Source organism: Pieris napi, chromosome 16 (genome assembly GCF_905475465.1).
Source record: "Pieris napi chromosome 16, ilPieNapi1.2, whole genome shotgun sequence".
In the NCBI taxonomy this organism is placed as follows: domain Eukaryota; kingdom Metazoa; phylum Arthropoda; class Insecta; order Lepidoptera; family Pieridae; genus Pieris; species Pieris napi.
Window position 1 is genome coordinate 11,125,218 of NC_062249.1, and position 25,416 is coordinate 11,150,633.

General features: G+C 34.2%; 2 protein-coding genes across 2 annotated transcripts in view; one reads left to right on the top strand and one right to left on the bottom strand.

The window, feature by feature from the left end:
• The window catches only part of LOC125057212 (semaphorin-2A), a 405,445-nt gene that overhangs the window by 270,358 nt on the left and 109,671 nt on the right, over window positions 1–25,416 (bottom strand). The window lies entirely within an intron of this gene.
• On the top strand, window positions 15,084–20,576 carry LOC125057211. The gene is made up of 4 exons (XM_047660748.1): window positions 15,084–15,364; window positions 17,380–17,448; window positions 17,563–17,634; window positions 17,758–20,576. The coding sequence occupies exons 1-4, from the start codon at window positions 15,279–15,281 to the stop codon at window positions 20,138–20,140; spliced, it is 2,610 nt and encodes an 869-aa protein (XP_047516704.1). The 5' UTR covers window positions 15,084–15,278; the 3' UTR covers window positions 20,141–20,576.

Below are 25,416 nucleotides of genomic sequence, written 5' to 3' on the forward strand. Positions count from 1 at the left end.
AAACCATTTTTTTATGCTTTTGTCGCGCTAACAAGCTATGGTTACATTTAAACAAACCACTGGTTTTCTAAAGCCTAAGAAAACTTTGTAGAGAAATATAGGCTTAAGACTATTAAAACGTTGGAAAATAATGAAATCAATGACAGTCTGCAAGAATTGAATTATGAAGACATGAAACAAACCTTTATCAGAGGGAAACACGAAATATTGTAATAAATAGAACAAAATCGCGTTTAACGAAACAAAGCACCCGTAATTCTCTTTAGGAGATCTCGTTAGAGTCTTAATGAATCTATTGAGTTTTCACAGAGCGCGTCTAAAGGGAGGGGTACTAATAATTTGCGTTGGAGACTCGTGGTATCAGTACAACGGGTCTTTGATAGCCTAATGCTATTTTCACCAAGTTAAGACTTGGCAAAACGTACAAAATACTACATTTAAACACATATATCTGCTTATCTGTCTGTCTCTGATATGTGTTATAATAATTGTATTTTTTTCTTTCAGGTTAGTTGATTCTGTAAAATCGCTACGTAGAAACAATGATTTTATAAATCAAACTAGATCATCTGGTGAACTTCGTTTCACATAATATATGTGACCGGATTGGAAAATATTTGTGTCAAAATTTAATACAAATATTTTAAAACATAAATATGACAACCAATTGAAAAAAAAATTACTGTCGTTTTTTCTTAACTTGTTATTTAGATTTAAATCTTCCCTGAACTTCCACATAATATATTCGACATATTATATTAACCAAATCAGCCCAGCCATTCTCAAGTTTAAGCTAAAACGTACAGCAATTCATTTTAGATTAATTAATTATATACAGATAAACACATCTATAATATATCAAAAGTGTAAATAAATTATTCATTTTAGATATTTGTTTTTACGTTTTGTATATCTTAATTTCTATCTTGCACAATATGATGGAAGAAAAATGTATAGGTACACATTAAATGCTTATTGCTCACCATTTTCTCATCATTTTTTGTATTAATTTTAAATAAGTAAATAAATAGGTAAAGGTATGTACGTTTGAGTCTGAATGCGCACATAGAAAGAAAGTCCATTGGTGCACAGCCGGGGATCGAACCTACGACCTCAGGGATGAGAGTCGCACGCTGAAACCACTAAGCCAACACTGCTCACGCCAAAGACGTGTTATTTTTTTAACACAACCACACATCCAGAATTTATGAAGCATTGTAATCTTATTTCGTGTTTAAATTAACTCTTGTTAGGTTCAAAGTACACTTAATAAGCTCCTCAAATAAATTTCCTGCCAAGCTTTTTTGAATAAAAACTTTCCAAGTATAAAACTGAATATCAAATGTGAAAGTCTTGGACGCGTCAAGACGACTGTAAATCAGTTATGATTATATATTAAGGATTCTTATTCATAAAAACTGAATCAACCTAATTATATTTTTCTGTCATACAATTTACAAAAAGAGACGAAACATTGCTATTTCGTTAAAAGAGTGCTGTGGGTTTCATTTTGAGGTTATTTATTTTCAAACTCAAACTCAAAATATCTTTATTCATGTAGGTAAACAAGTTAGACTTATCAATTGTCAGAAAGAAGTTAAATTAATTGTAAATTTACATTTACTACCAGTTCGCAAGTCAAGGGCGTAGAGCGGGTAAGAAGAACTGGCAAGAAACTTTCCGCCACTCTTTTTAATCGCCAAGTATTGTCATACAAATTGTTTGAACTAGAGCAAAGCAATCCCAAGGATTAGGATCATTTAAGTATTCCTTAAATTTATAAAAAGGCTTTGAATTTATTTAGTGATAATTCTCTTATTTCGCTTGGGAGTTTGTTGTAAAAACGAACACAATTTCCATAGTGGTTTATCTTTTGAAGCCTGGTTGGTTGTACACTCAAATTAGTTCTATTTCGAGTATACAGGTGAAAGTCACCATTTGTTTTAAAATCGTTTATATTTTTTTGGACATACAACAAGGCTTCAATAATATATTGACCAGATAGTGTCATAATATTTAATTCGTTAAACTTATTTCATACCGACTCCCTCGGAGAAACACAACAAATACCCCGAACAGCCCGCTTCTGCAGCACAAACATGGATTGATTTGATTTTGGGATTTCTTACGAATGCAGTCTTTTAACTTTCATAATAATTGTCTCCTGTCTTGAATACATCGTCTTCAGTTTTTTATTTGTTAGAAATGTTTTAACCTAACCTGTTTTTTGTATATTGTATTAGTTTTCTGTACCTTCTGTTTATATTATATTAAACTAGCAGACTGGCCAAGCGTTGCTGTGGCTAAGGTTTTTGTTATATGACATAGTAGTAAACTATTCAAGGGAAACGTTAGGAGAACTTATGTGAAAGGTAGATAGATTATGTGAAACGTTGGTACTTTTAACACAGCGCCATCTGTTAGAATTGTATCAAATAATAAACAAATATTTGCAAAAAAAAATTTGCGGGTGTGAATTGAGATGTAAGCTATCCTATCTTTTAAGTTAGATCAAATTGCACACGGTGTGCAAATTTGATTGATATCGGTATGGGTATAGTTTAGGAGTCCAAAGAAGACAAACTACGTGACACGTAATTGATATATATTAAGATGTACTTTATGTTAATTACTTAAAATGCAGAAACAATTTAAGTTTTGCAGATTTTAAATAAATAATATTCGTTAGTATAATTATGTATTATTTTCAAGCGTCTCTCGCGAAATAATCATATTATAACATGAATGAGTGCTACTCAGCGTACTACTGCGTCTTAGTAAGGCGGGCTATTACGTATTACGACCGGAAACTACTTGCACGATTTAGCCATGTTTCTTTCATTATTAGCAACAATATCCGCTTGTTTAACGCTCATAACTTTCGTTGTAGTTCCAATGGTATAACGGAAGCCACACTGCAATTGTTATTACAGTTACAGTATAAAAAAAATTATATACTCGTAAATACTAGGTGACCCGGCAAACGTTGTTTTGCCATGTATATTATTTGTAGGAAACACTTTTTTACTTCAATAAAAATCACTATCTACTATAATAAAAATAGAGGTTGATCGTAGAGGCGTGAAAATTAAGGGTTGTTTGTATTTTTGTATGCTGTATCATAAACAAAAAAACAAAAAAAATTAAATAAAAAATATAGGGGTAAACACAAACACACAAAATCGGTTCATCCATTTATTATCAGAATGGGAGGAGTTTAAATACAAAACACGAGAATTTTATATATTAGAAGAAGATAGATGTAGATAAGAAACCACTGTCAGATCTAGTGAAGTCTTCATTTGTCAGGCGTTATTAAATTGTGTATAATATTGCGATTATACATTAATATACTTGAATGTTTAAAGAACGCTAAATTATTCAAAAAAAATCAGGAAGAAAAGGTTTACATAGGTGTTGTAACGAAGATGTGTGGACCTAGATCTTTCTAGAATTTTTTCACTAGTTAGAGAATTCTTCACCAGGCTGAAATGTGTTTCTGACCGTTTCAGGAAAGGGCCAATCACATCAAAATCGTAATTTACAGAATGTTACCCTAGTTTTAACAAATTCCTCGTAGATTTAGTTGAGTATAAGCCTTTCAAGAGAATATGGCATTTTCTATCCGATTGTCAGCTTGTCACAATATTTTACAATGGTTTTAAAATCTAAATTAGTTACATGTATGACAGTTTAATTTGTACTCACGATTATAGGACCTAGTCGCCGTTGAAATATCAGTAATAAGGCAATGGTACCGGGGTCGCGGTGTCTCAACTAATTGCATTTAGAGTTAGAGCGTTGAAGCAAGTGATGCTAATGGACGGTATTAATTAATGGCGTCTCAAATCCGTAAAATATCCATTTACGATGCTCAAAATGTCTCAAAAAATTACGACGTAAAAGGGACGTAAACTAGGATTAATTAAAATGGAAATCGCGTTAAATTTTATCGTTTAAAAGGCATTTATCTTTTATTGAGATTTTTGAAGGTTTTATATTCATAATTATAAAATGCCTTTGTAAAAATCATGAAAAAATATTTAATTTTCTTATTTATAGTTTGGTTTGACACTAGTATTCTATTACTAATTGTAAATTATCAAAATTCTATACCTGAAACACATATTCTAAGACATACGAAGTATGTGTATAAACAATTTTTTTTTAATGTAATAGGAGGCAAACGGGCAGGAGGCTCACCTGATGTTAAGTGATACCGCCGCCCATGGACACTCACAATGCCAGAAGGTTTGCAAGTGCGTTGCCGGCCTTTCAAGAATTGGTACGCTCTTTTCTTGAAGGACCCTAAGTCGAATTGGTTCGGAAATACTTCTGTGGGCAGCTGGTTCCACATAGTGGTGGTGCGCGGCAAAAACTGCCTTAGAAAACGCTCTGTTGTGGAACGACGGACGTCGAGGTGATACGGATGGTATTTTGTAAGTGTATAGTGTGTTTTTTTAATCGGAAGCAAACGAGCCAGAATATCATCTAGTGTTAACTGATCTCACCGCCACTGGACAGTCACATTAATAGAAGGCTCTGTAGCGTTGGAAGTGCGTTGCCGGCATTTTAACGTCAAAAGAAACAAACCGGGGTTTGAATCACAGATCTCACACGAACACTGTCAATGCTTTTTATATTCGAATTTTGAATTTGCGTAGTTTTGTATGAATTGTTGTAACGGATCTATATAATTCTAGTTCTCTTTCTGACTGCTAGTTATGTAATAAATTCGCTTTAATATTCGTTTAAAAAGTACTAAATTAACTCAACTGTTGTATTGCTTTTAATTCATAATGGGTATATCAACATTAAAGAGGAAATATTTAATATTTCGTTTGTATTAACTCAATACAATAACAAATTATTTTATCAATCCACCTTTCTTTATAATCCTAGAGTTACTACAACTAAAATTTTTCTATACGTACCTACGGCTCACTTATCTGCTACTTTTAATGGTTCAGTGAATAGCCTATCTCACTTTTTCAACTGAATTACTAACATTAATGAAAATATTGATATATTTTACAAAAATCTTCCAACTTTCCGTAACTTTGTTTATCATGTTCTTTGAGGTTTAAGTTTCTATGTAGTTTTAGCCATTATTTTTTTCCCTTGCTAGCTTGCTTATATTCTAATACAATTAATGTGTATGTGTGCAAAATTTGTGATGTCATATTTTCTCATAAAATTTTTTGCATACACGTTGTTTTAGAACTTATTAATAGAATAAATAAATATGTGAAGATTTTTTAATGGCTTAGAAAGTTATTTATACCAAGTACATATTTATAAACTATCTTAATTAAAAATTTAAAGCTACATTATTACGGAGAGATATATACCATACAATATCAATAGGAGCATTAATGGAAAATGTTACGAAAAGTTTTGTTAATTAATATTATAACATCACCCTACGTTATAACGCAGGTGAAACCGCAGGACAGAGCTAGTTTACAACTGCATCCCAGGAGACCAGCTTGTAAGTTGAACAAGTTTAAACATTGAGACGTTTATGGGCTATCTGCAGTTACAACCGCACTAACACACCACATAACGACTTCTATAGTGTCATTTGATTCAACGAACCGAGTGATATTCAATTTCGAATCGCTTTTTTTATTCTATCACCCGACATTGATAAGACATAGAAATAGAAAAAAAAAACGACGGGAACTCTGGGAGTGCCGGCAGAAGTAAAAACTTGAATATTAACGTTGTGCATTTTTGATATTTTGGAATGGTTAGGGATTAATTTTGCACGAATTGCTTAATTATCAGTATAAAAGTACTATCATTTATGTGGTATAATACAATATTTATTTATTGCGCTATCGTACACAAACATGACAATTTATATTACGTTAAATACGCCGCGACCGCTGTCTCTCATCCGTCTTACGAATTTACAACGCCGCTAAAGAAGTTTTCACTTCAAAAATATTACTTATATCTCAAAATCTAAGATAACATAGGTAGTAACATACTTTATGAAACAAATATCTTTATAAGATCTAAAACATCCCTCGGCAGTGTCAGTTTGCCTGAACGCAATATAATTCAAACCCACCGAACAGCTTTCGCCTACCAATAGACAGTATTTTTTGGAAAACGTTAAGGTTCATTCCGAACCAATTCGACTTAGGATCCTTCTAGACAAGTGCGTACTCATTCATAAAAGGCCTGCAACTCACTTGCGAGCCGGGCGGCGGCATGTCACTTAACATCAGGTGAGCAAGCCGTACATAAAAAAGGGCTATCATTAGATTGACTTAAAAGCTCTTCTTTGTCAATGCCAATGCAGAAGTCCATAAATATACCCAAATAGCTTAGAAAAATATACATCAGTCCGTGTCTTCGAGGAATAATAATAATAAGACAAAAATACAACTCAATATTCCCAAAAATTAAGACCTGTTCCTTTTTTAAGTCCGATAGGTACGGACTCTTTTTGTCACTTCTTGGTAGAAGCTATTGACTGCCTACTGAAGTATTTTCGAACCAATTCGACATTTCATTTTCAATTCGAAAGAAAATAGCATACCAATTCTTAAAAGGCCGGCTACGCTTTCTGGCAATATGGACGGTATTACCTAACATTAGCAGTGTTGGCCTAGTGGCATAATTTGGCTGAGGTCGTAGGTTCGACCCCGGCTGTGCATCAATGGACTTTATTTCTATGTGCGCATTTAACATTTGCTCGAACGGTGAAGGAAAACATCGTGAGGAAACCGGCATGTGCTAGACCCAAAAAGTCGATGGCGTGTGTCAGGCACTGGACACCTATCTGTCTATTAGATTTAAAAATGACCATGAAACAGATTCAGAAATCTGAGGCCAAGTCCTATAGAATTTGTAGCGACACTGATTTATTTATTAATTATTACTTAACAACAAGATTTATCCTTCCCGTTTGCCTCCTATTACATAAAAAAAGAACCTTTTTTTTAATGGTATTTGTATCTGTTCTAATAGATGGTGTTAATTAAATATGAAACAAGTCCAAATTGTAGCAAGTTACGCATAACATTTAAAAGTTTTCAAATTATAATAATTGGTAGTTATAATAACTGTGGTAAGTAAAGCTGTCTTCAACCCTAATTCCAAGTTTCACGTCGAAGCGACATTAAATAAAAGAATTGTTCCCGACACTTAGCAGCTGACGCGCCAACTTTATCTGTTTTAATATCTTTAATTATTCTCATGCTATTATTATCGCTTTAATTAAACGGTACAAAGTTTCATTAAGGTGTTAGAAACAAATTGCTCTCTTGCCAAAATTTATATAAAAATATACTAAATAATTTTGCCTCACAACCCCTTAACTGGCTGCCGCAGTGTATACTGTGTACGTAAGCACTATAGGAGTGGGGGGGGGGTTCTTTGATTTTATTATTTGGTAATTACGTCAACATTAATTATTTACTTTCTTACACATTTTACTCACACATCATCTGTGCTTGAAAACGAAATGCATTTTCAAGGATTCCCACAAAACATTAATATGTTTATGTACTATTATTTTTGAGAGCTTTGCTTAATTTTGCTGATAAGAGGGGAGGGGGGGGGGGGGATTAACTGCAGTAAATCTGCTTACGTAATACTGAACGGCCCCTATAATCCTTTTAATGATACACTTGTGGGAATATTGAAGATATTATAAGTATACGTATCGATAACAATTCAATACAGAAAAAATCAATCATTCAATTTACTAGAAAAATCGTCGTCAATCATTTAACGATCTAAAGTAAATAAATGACTTTAGATTTTAAATCATAGTTTAGATAAAGCCGTAAGAAAAGTTCTGCAAAAGATTCTAGGCCCGAGAAGAAGGAAGTATAGAAGTTGGATAGTCAGGATAAATGAGGAGATCGAGAACCTGATGGGGCAAACTCAATATAATTGGTAAAGCTAAAAAAAATAACAAATACTCCGATGGACTCGCCGCCGAATGACGACTCATTGGTCTAGTGGTTAGTACCCCTGACTGCAAATCCATGGGTCCCGGGTTCGATCCCCGGCTGAGACGAACATCAATGTTATGAGCATTTGGTGTTGTGCTTAGGTCTTGGGTGTTTAAATATGTATTTATATGTCTATCTATATCCGTTGCTTAGTACCCATAACACAAGCTTCACCAGCTTAGCATTGGACTCGATCAATTGGTGTGAATTGTCAAAAAAAAAAAAAAACTTGCGATAGGGTTTTATAACAGACCGAGTGTTATAAAACCGTATTATGATATACCGACTGTCGGGGTCGGCCCAAATACGGCAGGAAAGACACCGTAAAGAAGCCGCCGCGAGCTACAAGTGCCCGATTGGCAAGGGGGCGATCGAAAAAGGTGGCGTTCTCTAGTCTGGAAGACCAAAAAGGAATGTTGAATAACTGACCACTGTAATTACCATCCTCGGCCTAGAACGTATTGCTACGTTCTAAACCCTTACAGTCTCCTTTCTTAGGTAGCATACTTACTCCATGCCTTAGAAATTCGACCGTCATGTACGGTTTAAGCACTCGCCCGGTACCGCACAACCCTCCCAAAGGCCGAGAACAAATTAAATTAAATTAAAACTTGCCCTTGAACCGGGAATCGAACCCGGTAACCCTCACCTAGCTGCCACTTAATAAGAGCGCTAGGCTTTGAGGCCCTTAATTTGCGAGACCAAGGCTAACTTTGTGTTAGTGCGTCAGCGGAGTAAGTAAGTAAGTTAAGGTAGAGTTATAAACACAAAAATGTTAATTACTTTTAGATTTTAATTTTTCTCCTTTCATCTTTAACCACTGCCCCACCTGGATATACGATCTTAAGTTCTAAATTTGAATTATCGTTTAGTATAAAATATTTAAGCAGTCCCTTTATAAAGCCCAAATAAAAGATGATTGAAGTCAAACATAAGTACTTCGTTAAGTTAATGTCAATAAACGATAACGAACGCTTTGACTTCATACGCGAACGGTTTTTATATCGGAAAATCGCACAAGAATCTAGTCTTTAGCTTTGAGAGTGCCCTTGTTGATCTGTTCTCTGTGAAAATATTTGAATCGGTACGGAGTTAGAGAGGGTTCAGTCGATCGATGCACCTGAGCACAGATTTGGTATAAGCAGTGATACTTGTATTCTTAAAGTAACCCGGTAAACATTGTTTTGTTTTTATTCTCACCTATTAAAGGAGAATCTTAATAGATTCTAGAAGTTCCTTGTGGAATTATATGAGTAAATAACTGTTTACGTAATAAATAAATGTAAAAGTCCTAAAAAAATATTAAATATAATAATTAAATTAATAGTAATTAAAGTTAACCTTTATTTTCTTTAATTAAGAGTTTTAAAGAGGCCAATAATTCTTACTAATATACAAAGAGCTAATATGAAATCAGTCAAGCTGTTTTGGAGAACTATACAAAAGATAAAAGATAAATAGATCTTTGTCAATTCTAAGTACTTACTTAAGTTTTGTAGCCTAACATTAGTAATATATATTTTAGTTAATCATTAGAAGCGCAGACCCATTGTTAGCAATAATCACACACTTGAAGGCAAAATGAGCCCTTTAGATTTTCCCACTCATAAATAGTAATACAACATTCTCGTTTCCGATAATGGTCCGATAGTTCGACTACACTTCTTTTCTTTATAGATAACAGAAGTGTCACTAAAGGTGATATCAGACGGTTCACTCGAATGATTGTTCACTAGAGTGAATGCTTCATTTTTTTTCATTCTATGTTCACACGGCTTAGACGAAATGATACAGAAATGAACATTCATTGTTCTTCATCGTCATCGAATGAAGTCGTACGTCTTGGAATTAGTTTAATTTGTGATCATTTAATCAAATAGTTGAGAAAAAAGAAGCAAAGAAAACGTCGACGGTGGTGGGTGCGACCATGGATTGAAAGAAGAAATTTATTAGGAGCTTTCAATACATTGTTGAGAGAACTAGCCGTTGAAGATCCTGATTCATATTGTAATCATCTTCGAATGGATGAAAGTAAAAGAAAAAAAGTTATAACTTCGTCGACAACGTGATGTCCGTCGGCTACAGGACTCGAAACAAAATGGCCGAATCCGAATGAACGTTCTCTCAGAGTTCAGACCGTTCATTTCTCGTTCATTCGGAGTGGGAATGAAAGATACCGGATGCCAATATCCACTGTTGGATCGGTTCACTAATGATTTCATTCGGCACTCGTGTTTCATTTTTTATTCAGACATTTCATTTCGAGTGAAATGTACCGAATGAAAGGTGAAAATGAACAAAAAATGAACCGTCTGATATCACCTTTAGATTTAAAAGCCCATTAGGAGATCTTTGCTCATCCAGCGTCGCAATACCACTACTCCTAATTTAATGTTAGTTATACCGTCTTATTTTAAACGATTAAAGCCAGTTGACACCTAGTTGACTTTTTTTTACATAAATTTGAACATCCCTTCACCAACTGCCACCGAACTTAACGCGTGCCAATGTAACATTTACACAATGTTACATTCGAGCCTTCTAAACATCAAACAAAATCATAAAACGACAGTAATGATGTTACTGGTAAAAAATTCAAGTTAATACTGAAAATTACATTATTTTTTTGTGATTTTCAGATTTTTGTACGTAGGACACGAAATAATAACAATGTATTTTTGCTGTTTTGAACAACTACATTTGAAATATTTCTAATCCTAAAAAATATCCCTTCTATTTAAAACCATACTGTGCCTTAAAAATCTCTTCGGATAAAAGTTCGCCAACAAATTCCGTAATAATTTCGAAGCAGTGAACCGCGTGACACGGACCGACTTCAACAAACTTCGGCAGCTGCCAACTGGAGTCAATATGAAGCCTTCACATTCTGAATATTGAAAAATTGCATGACATCATAATTTTATTATGAAAAACTTGGATAATTTTCCACGTATTACCGAGAAAATTGGTATAAATTGCTTGGTTGTTAGCGAATAACAATTTGTGCTACACAGCTTATTGGCACTTTTATTGACAAGCATTTTTAAGTTATTTTCTAGTTGTAAAGGATTTATATAACTATTAGAATAAATAACAACAGATCTAAAGGTAATCTTTGTAAAATAACCACATTCCTGTGACGCAATCACAGCTTTAAAAAAAAAATAACAAAAATAAAAAGGTTTGGGCCTTGGCAAAAAAATGAAAGAAAAGCTGGCAATGAAAAGGCTTTAAGAATGGCCAAAGTACTTTTTCTAAAAGTCTTTTAAAGTTTACAACTTCTATAGCTAGACGATATCATTATATAATATGTTCATGGTTATATAAAAAACACTCATCTAATACTAAAGAAAATATAGTATTTCTAAATGTGTCTTTCGAAAAAGTATTTAAATTAAATAAAAATAATAAATCAGTGGCGTTACAATTATTTTGGGCCTCAGATTTATGAATCTGTGTCATGGTCATTTGTCAATCAGGCAAGTAGGTGATCAACCTCCTGTGCCTGACACACACCGTCGACTTTTTGGGCCTAAGGCACGCCGGTTTCCCCACGATGTTTTCCTTCACCATTCGAGCGAATGTTAATTCGCACTTAGATAGAAAGTCCATTGGAGCACAGCTGGAGATTGAACCTCGGTAATGAGAGTCGCTCGCTGAAGCCACTAGGCCAACACTGCTCTGAGTAAAAAGAAAACCAAATAAAGAAGGAAATCTGTACTTTAACTTACATTACTTGGTTTGGAATTCAAATCGCATTTTTTTCTGTTTTCTTTATACGCCTGATATGTAGTTCCCTACACACGCGCGTTGTTATCTACTGTAAGGTAGTAGTTACTAATATATAGACTATTCAATAGTTAACACAATATATAATAATTGATAGACGTACTAAAGGATAAAACAGTTTCTATAGTTTTTGACTCAGCTTAAATTGCATTTAAAAGTCCCAATAAAAATTTAAAATCCAATTCGTTTTTATAGCGACTGAATTCGATCCTATGCGACATCAAACAAAATACGGCACCATTGGGAAATGATGTTTAAACTTAATATATTATGATATTAATGGGAACCTAATATATTTTCTGCATATTCAACGTGGCCTTTTAAGACAAAACGAGTTGTTGTTTTTAGTCCAATCACAGACAAACAATCTAAACAAAGAAGAATAAGGTTTTGCGAACGGATGGCGTAGTCCTGCTGTTTCGTGAATTTTGTAAACGTTGTTGACATTCATAAGCATGCTCTAAGAAGCATCTAAATTGAATAAACGTACTTTGATTCTGATTGAGACATATAACTTTATGTGGGTGGCAGAATCTTGATTTATTTTGCATTAATCCAAATAAATAATAACTGGACGAAGGCTATCCCAAATTTAACTGGCCTTCAATAAGACGTCTACCAGAAGACGTTTTATTTAGTATTAGGTTACAATGCTCTGAATTTGATGACTTTTCCCTGTTTACGAGTAAATCACTTTAAGCGAGACAGTGAAAAGTAGCGTAAAAAAATCTATCTCTAATTTTTTCCTTAATCGGTTTTTTTTTAATTTCTGTGGGCAATCTACAAGTTTAAGTGTTAAAACCATTAAGATTTTTTCACGTTGGCTAAGTGCAGTGCATTAAACTGGCATCATCATCGTATGTCAGTGAAGAAAAGACCTTGCCTATAAATGATGAATAACAGACGCGTAAAGCGTGCCATGCCCCATTGGAAGGTACTTCAGTCGCACTCTTCATTTATGAAGGTCGTACCGTCGTACAACTTCCTCCAACAAACCTATGCGCCTGGGTGATGGTAAGACCTGTATGGGCCTTTGGGGCCATTCACGTATTACGTAAGCACTATAGGGGGGTGGAGGGGGTCTTTAATTTTCTTCTCTGATGTAGATATTTACTTTTCTACACATAAATTATCCATACATTTTCTATGCTTGAAAACGAAATGCATTTCCGAGGATTCCTACAAAAAATTAATACGTTTATGTACTATTATTTTTGAGAGCTTTCCTTACTTTTGCTGACAAGAGAAAGGGGGGGGGGGGGTGGTATAAATTGCAGTTAATCAGCTTACGTAATACTCAAACGGCCTTTTTACGAAGGTCACGAACTTCATACAATAGTAATAAAGTATAGAGATCCTACTAAGAACTTCAATAATTACTATTTACTAAGTTACTAGTAACTTGTAAATGGTCGTATCGTTAATTAGATATTGAAACAATCACTTCCATTTCGGAACGTTTTATATAAATATACCTTATTAGCTCTCTCATTGTAAACGTAGCTTATTATTGAAAATGCAATCACGCCGCTTATGACATAATTAAATATTAAGCTGTACGCGATCTGGCTTACGTACGTGTCGCTGTTGATTTATTCTCTGAATTTCATTATGCGCTGATATGTTAATAATATAATAGAGATTAAAACATTGTCAAACCTGTGACACATTTTGAAATTATTTGTTTTCCTGCGGGCATGTTTGATAAATGTATTTAAATTATGACGAACGAATATTAACGCTTTTACGAAATGATTTAATTTATAATTGTTTGCTTTTTATTATAGCTTGTAATTATTTGTTTATTTAATCGAATATATCGTTCTTTGACATATATACTTTCTAAACCTTGTTATTATATATTTTTATTTTCATATGCCCTTATATATTTTAACATAGCATTAAATAGATAATTAAATAGATAATTTAATAAGATTAAGGTTTTATATATATGTTTAAGGTTTTTTTTATTATTATTATTAAAGCTTTGTTAATCCATACACAATTGGTTAGTTTGCATTCCTTAATATTAGTATTAGTTGTGTCAGTATAAATTTATGTTAGATTTTTTTTTTTTAGGTCTAGTTCTTGTATGGCCCCTTTTAGGGTAAAAGCCTCCTCCATATTTTTCCATTTCTCTTTGTCTTGAGCAACATTCATCCAGTTTTTCCCCGCTAATTCTATAATGTCATCTGTCCATCTTTTCTTTTGTCGTCCAATACATATTTTTCCAGTAGGTTCAGTCCATTCTGTTATTTCCAGCGTCCATCTTCTATCCCACGCTCTAGCAATATGACCTGCTCATTTCCATTTTGGCCTTAGAGCGTGTTTAAGTGCGTATGTCAACATTTATTATTTTGTCAACCTCAACTTCAAGATGCTTCTTTTCATCGCATGCTGGCAAGACAGACACATCAGACATCACAGAGTCGACAAATCCGATACGACCCAAGAATAGATAATGAGGTAAAATAAACTGATAATCATATGAAAGTAACCTACATTAAGAGTACAGCTTAATAGCTTAAATATAATTATTGAAATGTAGTTAAGATTTGTAATTATTATTACCCAACGCCATTATGAGCGGCGTCTTAAATCGATAATTATTCCCCTTTGCCTGCTTTGAACCTAAACCTTTCAAAAGGAGTCCTTTATAATTCTCAGTAATTAGAGACAATAATTGTGCACACGCTACGTGAGGGAATATAATCTAATAATATATGTTACGGGCTTCCTTGAGAAGGAATTGTGCACCTCAAGGTGAGATAATTAATACTTGAGAAATATATATGAAATTTATAAAGCGCTTTAATTTTTAGAAATTCTATTGTGATATTAGATATATATAAGCGGAGTTAGTAACTAAAGCATTGAAGTCGAGTAAAACAAATGCACTTTATAGTTTTTTTTTATGTTACAGGAGGCAAACGGGCAGGAGGCTCACATGATGTTAAGTGACACCGCTGCCCATGGACACTCGCACGGCCTTTTAAGGACCCATCCGGTCGCCAAACTCCAAAAATGTACATTGTTTCTTTCCATTTTTCGTCATCGTTTCTTGAAGTAGGGCGAATGGAAAAAATATATGATGGAGTTGAGTAGTTTATGTATCCATTTTGAAAGATCGATACACGATTTAAATTACTTCGCTCGATAGAAAAAAAATTCAAACATAGCCAATTTTTGACACTTTGAATTCATTTTATGACAAAAATCTATATGGAACATGATTTTGAAACTAACACGATATTTTTTATCGCAAGCCAAGTAATTCATTTCAGAAAAAAAAAATTAAAAAATAACATTAATTTAATGTTTAACATAACTAATTCTTATTACGAGCCGGCGCACCTCAGTGATCTAGCTCTCCACTGCGCCCCGCAGTCCACCCCTAGACACTGTCACGGTAGGACGCTTGACGAATTTTGCGCGAGTGCTGCGGTAACGTTTACGTATTTTTAATAATAATTACGTATACGTAGGTGATGAGAAATTGTTCAAACCGGAAAAATGGGCAACAAGGATAATAAAAAACGGAAGTTGTCATCATTTGCTCGTAAGAAGCATTATGAGAACTTATCTGCAAAGAGAAAAAGGTAAGTAAATACAAAGTAGATATTTACTTGCGGCTTCGCCCGTATGTATACGGGTTAGATGTAGAATTACGACGCCCGAATTTGATGATACTGATTATGTAGGGTGTCTGTGAAGTTAGCAGAGCACTTACCAGCAGAGCACAAAAAAATTAGAGTTCTGGCAGTACACTCAATAGTTCTATAGTTCTAATAGTTTTTAGAAAGAGTCCTGGCCTTTTTAGTCCAATCCATTTTTTTTAGAAATCCTAACATGCTCTGCCAGTTTCCCGATCACAGCACAGCATTTCTTACCGATTTCGATAAATAAGGTCTCACTAAAACAATCATTTCAATTGTAACAGTTCCCTATCATTTAAATCCAAAAATAAAAAGTTATAAAAAAAAAAAAAAAAGAAGTGTGAGAGAAAACGAAATAATGAGCATTTTTCAAAGAATTTACTAAATGAAAAAAAACCATATTGTACAGACGTGGGAACTCCGCGGTTTCTATTAGATCTTTTAGATGTCTAGGCAACACAATTCAATCCTATGCCAGAACTCTTCGCTTTCTCTCAGCAGAGCATACCTCTATGATGATAATTGGCGATTTTTTTACTTATTTTAGTGTGAATAAATAAATATTGTTTTGGTGTTTTTACTAAATCAATTTCATATACGACGGTGATGATAGTATTTACTAATAATAATTTTATTGATTAATTTTAATATTTATCGCTAATCACTACTGCATTTTAGTTATTTTTTTTCCATACGCCAAAGAAGTATAACTTCTAACGCGTGTACATAAGTACACACACTCTTTTTTAATTAATCGATTGTTTTTTTAGCATGAAAAATTGATGATTAAAAAATAATTGATTTTTTTATATGTATAGTCTGTTTTACCCCTATAGTGTTATTTTATAACCGTAGATGCGGAGGAAGAGCAGCCCCCACCCGCAGTATTACTCCTCCTTATTTTTTACTCCTCATGTTAAAAAAACAATCGATTAATTAAAAAACCGATTTTTTATGCAGAATGTGTGTAACATTAACATATACAGTAACATCTAATAATCAATAGAAAAGTAGAAAATTTTCGGTTTGTTTACGAATTTCAACACATTTCACATACTTTTTTTTAATACTTAGACGCAACTCCGGCAGCAAAAATTACTTGGAGGTGTTCAAATCCCCCGAAACACCTATATAATAGTACAGTAGAACCTCGATAATGTAAACCTCGGTAACATAAAAACCTCTGTTACTTCAAAAAATACTATGTTCCCTTCCCATCAGAGGCCAAAACCTCTATAACTTAAAATACGCAACCTCTATAACTTAAATAAATAATCTCTGTATAGGCCCTCAGTAACTAAAAGAAATGTTTCCACAACCTCTATAACATAAAATTGTTTGTGAATGAGTCATTTTGAAAGAGTGTCAAAACAAATGGTTTCGGTATTTATTGCTTGCACGTGTTTACTAATGTATTGTTAACGTAAACAATACATTACCTATTGTTTGCTTTATCTAAATTCTTCAAAGCTTTGCGGCGGTTAGCTTTGTGACAACGACTTACTTGCATCATAAGTAAATGTGTTAATGTATTCTCCTCTCTATTTGTCATTGAAAATCAAATCGATTTAGAAACAGTGAATTTTTTAAAACTAAAGAAAATCACAGATTTTTTTAAGTAGACTAAACCTTTAGTTTTTGTTTTATTTTTATGTAATGTAAGTAATGTGAATAAATATGATTATATATTTAATTTTCCATCCTTCTGATGCATTCAAGTAAAAATGGGAGCAAGGGTACATAGAAACATGTACATACCTCTATATTAACCTTTACCTAACATAGAACCTTGATAACATAAAATATTTTGTGTTTCCCTTGGACTTTATCTTATCGAGGTTCTACTGTATCATCAAATTTGGGCGACGGATTTCTAAATCGTTACTAGACTGTCTTCCTCAGATTTGTTGTTGTCCAATGTGTTTTACAGAGTTTTATTTTACATTGTTTTACTACAGGTTATCAACGCTGGGTTCCTGTGGGAATTCCGTCAATGCAGGCGATACTGGTAGCCATCAAAATGACGAGTGAGTACTTGTAATATAGTAGCTGTCCAAGGTTTCATTGTATATTAGCAAACCACCTGTTGGTTATTACGTATATATGTTTATAGTGAGTCTAAAGATATTTATTTATTATAGATCTCGAAAAACATTTGCGACCATGACCAACGTCGAAGTAAACAGCAACGATTTGATCCACGAACATCAACCGTAAGTAACAGAGACCCCCGGAGCCCCAAGCGCGAGCGGCAAACTTTATACACTGTAATCAGATATTTATATATTTTTTACTTCTAAGCTAAATATACTTATATCTTCTAATATCTATTGCAGTTCATCCGTTTGCAATAACATCATGAACGTGGATAAACCTGTAATGGAAGAAGAGTTGCCTTATATCATTGAACAGGAATCGCCAGAACACCAGCTACAAAAAGTGATTGGACGTAGAATAATTGATGTTAATTACTTTGTCCAACAACTTGCACTCATATCTGGACACGATTCACTATATCATTGTAATATGAGCAATATAGTTTTAGTCGGAGAGATAAGATCGGGACTTTTTTCCAGATACAGACTTAGATGTAACATGTGCAATAAAACATTTTTGGTGAATTCAGAAGATCAAAACGCCGTTGACAAAGTTGAAGTGAATTCAGCAGCTATAGCAGGAATCGTTGCGACTGGCATAGGGTACTCTCAATTTCAGGAATTGAATAACGCATTAGATATTCCAGTTTTTACCGATGCATATTACGCAAAGTTACAGGACAAACTGTTTGAACAGTGGGAAAATACAGCTATTGAAGTAATGGAAGCAGCTGCAAAGAGAGAAAAAGAAGCTGCTATTATAGAAGGCCGAGTAAAAAATGGCATTCCTTTAGTAGACGTTCGTGCCGATTGTTGTTGGTCTGCAAGATCATATGGCGATAACTACAAAGCACTCTCTGGAGCAGCAGTCATAATAGGAAGAAAGTTTGGAGAGGTTCTGTATATCGGAGTGAAAAACAAATACTGTTTAGTGTGTGCAAGAGCAAAAAAAAAAGGAGTAGAGGCAAAAGAACATGTTTGCTATAAAAACTACGATGGCTCATCCTCGGGGATGGAATCTGATATAATTCGTGAGGGTTTCGAACAGTCCCTTGAAATGTATGGAATCATCTATGCCAGGTTAATAGCAGACGGAGATGCCTCAACTTACGCTAACATTTTGAAAGCCAATCCTTATAGTAATCATGTGGTACAGAAAATACAATGTCGTAACCATTTGTTACGAAATATGTGTAAAAAACTACGTGCTATCACAAAAGACCTGAAATATAGTAAAGACCACAGGAAACAATTGACGGACCAAAAAATTATGAGCATGCGAAAGGTGGTAGTTTCATCCATAAAACACTACAAAGACAAAGAAGATAAACTTGAGGCAACGCGTAACTTACACAGTGATATCTCAAACTCAGTGATGCATGCCTTTGGAGATCATACTCATTGTAAAGAGTATTTTTGTGACAAAATTTGCACAATACAGAGCTCAGGAGCTGAACAAATAAAAAACACGCTAATTTGGTTCCGAATTAAAGTCATACTGGGATATTTAGCCTCCAATTCACAAAGCCTTATTGAAGATGAGACTACAAATGCCGTTGAAAGTTACAACAGTTTGGTGGCAAAACTAGTTGGCGGGAAGCGAATCAACTTTTCACAGCGGCGTTCGTATCAAAGCAGATGTGCAGCAGCTGTAGTGTCATACAACACTGGAAAACCCATCACCACACTGCATAAAAAAATGATGGGGTTTAGTCCCAGGTCTCATCATATAAAGCGATTAGAAAGGAATCGCGATAAATTGAGAAAAAAAAGAAGTCTGTTTCCCAGAAAAAAAAACCGAAGAGGCCAAAATATTAGAAGGTTCCAAAACGACTACGGTAAGAATGCTTGTGCGCCAGATATGCCACCTGAGGAGCTACAGCTTGCCAAAGAAAATTTTATTAAAAACTTAGAATCTCTTGTGGCAGACAGAGAAGCTGTGGAAAAAAAAACAGTTCTCCAACGCGATAGCACTGATTGGCTAGAATTGAGAAAAAATTTACTGACTGCTTCGAACTTTGGTAGAGTGATTAAAAGAAGAAAAAGACCAGGGAATTTAGTAAAAGACATTTTATACAAAGACAACATTACACATATAACGTCTATAGCACACGGAATAAAGAATGAGAAAATTGCGTTACAGCATCTGTCAGCACAAAATAATATTGTTATAGAACCCTGTGGACTATTTGTGGATAACAAGTATCATTTTCTTGGAGCTAGTCCCGATGGACTTGTTGGGACCGATGCAATAGTGGAAGTCAAGTGTCCAATAGCTCCGGGTAAAGTTGGAATGGACGAAGCCATCAAAAGAAACAAAATTCAAATTTACAAATACAATAAAAAAACAAATCAAACTGTAATAAATAAAAATAGCAATTGGTTTTTCCAAGTTCAAGGCCAGCTTATGATTACTGGCCGTGAAAAATGTATTTTCGGCATTTGGGGGGGTGAGAAGGAACCAATGAGGGTCATCGAAATAGAGAAAGACGAAAAATTTTGGAAGGAAAGAATGGAACGAAAGTTAGTAGAGTTTTATATAAATGAAATGGTACCTGAGCTTGTAGACTCACGACATAAAAGAGGCATGCCTCTGAGAAGCAGTGAAAATAATGATAATTAAAAAAATCTAACCCAGAACCATGCATATGTCTTTTGTAGGTATAACAGATATTGTATTTTTGTGTAATATTGTGTAACATTTTTTTATGGCTTGTAACAAACAGTGACTGTTTATTAATTATTCTGTAATATAAATAAAGAACAAGACAAAAGTGGCTGTCTATTCATTATCGACTGTACATCTATATTACGAAACAATAAATATTCCCAAAATATTGTGGTATTCTATAACGCAAAAGGTCACAGAAAAAAATATGCAGTACCTAGAAACTTGATTGATAGTAAAGTACAACAATAAAATATTCATGTATGAAACCAATATGCTTCTGGCGCGTCACGACACGCCACGACACGTGTGTTTCCGACTTAACGCGTCGCGTCGGCGGCAACGGACGAGTACCCCGCAGTGGGCGGGGCTAGCCGTCCACCGCTTCCTCTACTTCACCCCCTCAAATACCTACAATTCGCGCAAGGATAGGGCCTTAAGAATTGGTACGCTCTTTTCTTGAAGGACCCTAAGTCGAATTCGGTTGGGATATACTTCAGCAGGCAGCTGGTTTCATATACTGGTGATGCGCGGCAGAAATTGACTTGAGAAACGCTCAGTTGTGGAACGACGGATGTCAAGGTGATACGGATGGAATTTTGTATTATACCTTGACGTCCGATGATAAAACTCAACTGTCCATGTGAACGTGAACACTCTCCATGGTGTAAATTCGGTAGAAGATGCAGAGAGACCCCACATCTCTACGCAACGCCAAGGGATCAAGCCGCTCGGAAATTGACTGGTCGTCGACGATGCGAATGGCTCTTCACCTTGCTGAGCAGACCAAGCTTCTTAGAGGCGAACTTAGCCTTTCAGTTACAATAGTATTATGATTTTGAAATAAAAGAGGAAATTGTGGCTTTAATAAAACCATGAAAATCCACATTATTCAAAGAATAATCCTATTCAGCCTTGCGATTCTGTAACTCACTTTTCGAACTCGCACAGCCGTTTTCGCAGCGGCGGTCTCGCTCAAATCAGTCGTGAAGCAGTCATTTTACGATTTGGCATCCTGAAAAGGAGGGAGCTTGTAAAGTGAGTTACAGAATCGCAAGGCTGGTGTTACCTAGGTTTTACAATACTTAGAGAAATTTTCTTAAAATTCAATTTATATATAGTAATAAAAATGTTATTATTATTAAATAAAATAGTTTATAATTGTTTCAAAATCTTACCTATCCCAAGACGAATTCTCGCCATCAAAATCTGAATCAAAATGAACTTTTATTTTATTTATCTTCGTCAAAGTCAACCCGTGTAAATTGAATTTTCGCTGGAGACAACATTTTCTTTGCTTCATAAACTTAATATAAAAATGAATTTCTATAAGTATTTTAGCAGGAGCTATAATTTTCCTTATACTGATTGATATAAACTTTCAACGTCCCCACAAGCTAAAATCATTTTTGTTTGTATCAATGAAAACTATATTTTATATTAGGTAGCCGGTAGTTCCATTATATTATTAAATAAAGCAATAAAAAAAGTGCGTCGTTTACTTACTATTTACTTTAAGAATTTAAAATATTATTTAGTACTGAGAATAATTTTTGGAAACAAACTTTTTGTCAACAGCATTAATATTATTATACTCTTTATAAACTTTCATACAATAACATTACATCGGCTATAGCTTTGATAAATGGATTATCCAACTAAAAGGATTTTTTTAATACGCATCATTAGTTCCTGAGCTTAGCGCCTTCAACTAAACCTAGTTTTCAGCTTCATAATATTAGTAAACTCGTAGATCATCCTTTTATGGATCTCTGATGTCTGTAAAATAAAAATAACAAGGAACATATATTTTTGTTTGTCTAGGGTTAGGGGTTAGGGTAGTGGGACTCCTTTCTCCGCAATTAGACTCGTGGTTGGTCCGTTGTGCGTACGAAAGACCCTGTTTTGGATCCGTCTGTATATATACGTAGCTCATTCACGGTCGACCGATCATGCTCCTCTTCTCTCAGTTGTATATGATATTTCCTGTTAAATATTAATTCTATCACAGGGCGCAGCAATAACAGGTTGATACTCTATTGCCCTGTTGAGAATCGCTGTGTGTGCACTATAGTGATTTTTTCCCCATAGATCCAGTACCATAAGCCTGATAGCAGCCAGGGCTGCCTCCTGCTGTATGTTTTTGTCTATAAATTTATAAAAAAAAAACTTGAAAACCCCTTGGTCTTGGCCAAATGAGATCCTGAATATATCTGTTTAATTTTTACGTATGTAACCTTTTTTGAAGTTATACTTCTCTTGGCGCGTTAGGAAAAAATGATGAGAGTAATTTTTTAACGATGCGCGCGCACTCCGTCACATGTAACCGACACCCTGAAGTTAGCTATAGTCAACATTTTAGTTTTTTTGAAGTTATACTTCTTTAGGCGCGTTAGGAAAAAATGATGAGAGTATTTTTTTTTCTATTGCTTGTGTAGTTTTTTCTACAAACGTAGGTGAGAGATAACATTTTTGAAAAGATGTTTATCTTGTTACGCCAAAGAAATATAACTTCTAACGCGTGTACATAAGTACACACACATTTTTTTAATACGTTAGAAGGTTTTTTTTTTATAGAACGGGGGGCAAACGGGCAGGAGGCTCACCTGATGTTAAGTGATACCGCCGCCCATGGACACTCTCAATGCCAGAGGGCTCGCGAGTGCGTTGCCGGCCTTTTAAGAATTGGTACGCTCTTTTCTTGAAGGACCCTAAGTCGAATTGGTTCGGAAATACTTCAGTGGGCAGCTGGTTCCACATAGTGGTGGTTACCAGCCTTCTGTGCCTGACACATTGCCGTTGAATTTTTTTGGGTCTAAAACATGCCGATTACCTCACGATGATTTCCTTCACTGTGCGAGTATTAAATGTACTCATGAAAAATAGTGAGAGATGAAGGTTACACGATCCAGCTACTAGGCCAACATAGCTTACAAATACTCTTTGTATTTATACGTATGACAAATGGAAATATAAATGGCATGTCAAATGTAATCATGTCTGATGTTTATCAAATAATTGTTCGGTTTTCGTGGCGTACGGCGTCTGGTAGCCGGCATAGCCTTTACGTGACGATAATACGAGTAGAAATATCATTATACAAATGCAGGGTAATTTTAAGTAATGTTTGTAGTGCAATTTTAATGGTAGATTAAGTTGCTAGTATGTGGTAACCCAGTTTGTCATATTATGTATTTTATTTATGCTAGTATCATAAAGTTTTGGCCTGAGGTCGTAGGTTCGATCCCCGGCTGTGTACCAATGGACTTTCTTTCTATGTGCGCATTTAACATTTGCTCGAACGGTAAAGGAAAACATCGCGAGGAAACCGTCGACGGCGTGTGTCAGGCACAGGTGGCTGATCACCTACTTAATACAGATACAAGAATCTGAGGCCTTAATATTTGTAGAACCACTGATTTTTTTATTGTCTAACGTCGCCGAGATGTCAATTAAAGCTTAATTAAGCAATTAACCATTCCAAACCGTAAAATAAACACATAATTATAATCCTTAAATACCACTTTGCATGAATAATTTGGCTTCGAATCGTTGGTCGTGCAATTAATTGCCTGAATAACTTTATCACTGAACGCTAAGTACTGTGTAATTATTCAAGTTAAATACATAGTAAGCACTAGAGCACAGGGCAGACGAAATTTGCTACTGAACTCGTATTTTTTCATAAAAAATTGTGTATATTTCATAATTAAATAGGTAGTGAAATTCCAAACATTGGACAAATACATAAAGTGCATAAGTGATAGTTAGTATTCTACTCAAATTAATTTTATATATTTTTAATTAAAAATAGGGCGATTTTTATGTGAGATGTAAAAATTAATGGCAATTTTGGAGAAATACAGATTTAATTAATATTATAATAAACATTGTCTGAATTCTATGTAACGTTTGACACTAACATTGTGCCATAAATGCAATTATTTTAATTTTGATAATGTGTTATATATGTTCTATGTGTTCGTATAAAACATTCATATAATTAACTTCAATAAAAAAGAGTCTAGGAAAATTATTTGTATATTCTAGAAAATAATAAATAATTTGAGATGAGCGCCACCTAGTGACAGCATACTGAAGTTGAGTTATCGTAAACTACGTTTACTGTTCATTCGCGGATTGCGTATCAACAAAATTACTGCATTTACCGCCAACACTAGATGGCGCTATTCACAAAAATATCAGCTTTTGTCATAATTAATAGGTCGGTAGCACCGTTAAAAAGCTATCATAATATAGTTTTTACCATAATATTATTCGTCTTTTGATTTTCAAAAAAATAGTTGTAATTTAAACAGGCATTATATTATTTAATTACACATTATCTTAAAAACTATTCCAAGATAGGTTAAATTGACTTTATCACATTTTTATCAGCCTAAACATTCGTGCCTAATCCGAAACCTCTTCTCTACGTATATTGCTCCATACTGTAGCATTCCGTAGCTTGAACACGTTACCTTAAACTTGATTATAAAATTATACATAATAAAAAAAAGAATTTATCATGAGTAGCCTCTGGACGATATTACCTATGACGACGGTTTGTCATTTTACAAAAAATACTTTTTCATATTAATTAGATATGATATTAACGACGTAATAGTGTTATCAATATAACACAATTAATAATAAGTATGTAATAACATTGCTGCACCTTAAACCCCACGACGTTTCTCTTACCTACCGCACAGCCTCTAATAATCGTAAGAGTTACCATCCCTCGACTAATTTCAGCGTTAATTAAGTATTAATAATCAAGTTTAATGAAATAGTGCTTTTGTTAAAGGTGTCCTGGTTGATATCAAAGCGGTTATTTTCCTAACAACTCTGCCCCATTCAGGTGTTAACTTAGATTATTTTGTTTACGATTTTTCGTATGTGAATAACATATATTTAAGCACCACACAAACAATTTTTAATAAAGAAACGTGAGAAAAATGCGAATTACTTGCTGTATGAATCGATTAGTAGGCATTGTATTTGAGTTTCATAGTTGGTGTTGCAACTTCAACCGTCAATTTCAGCAGTCTCAACCCATAACTTCACTAGCACTTAAATAATGAGATTTCGTACTACGTATTTCAAAGCATAATGTTTGAAAATTGTCATTCGTAGAAGTTTGGCAGAAACTAAACTTTTCTTATCGTTACCGTACATTCTGTCATAATGTGATGTTCACTAAATTTTGTCCGTTACTTGTTTGTTTA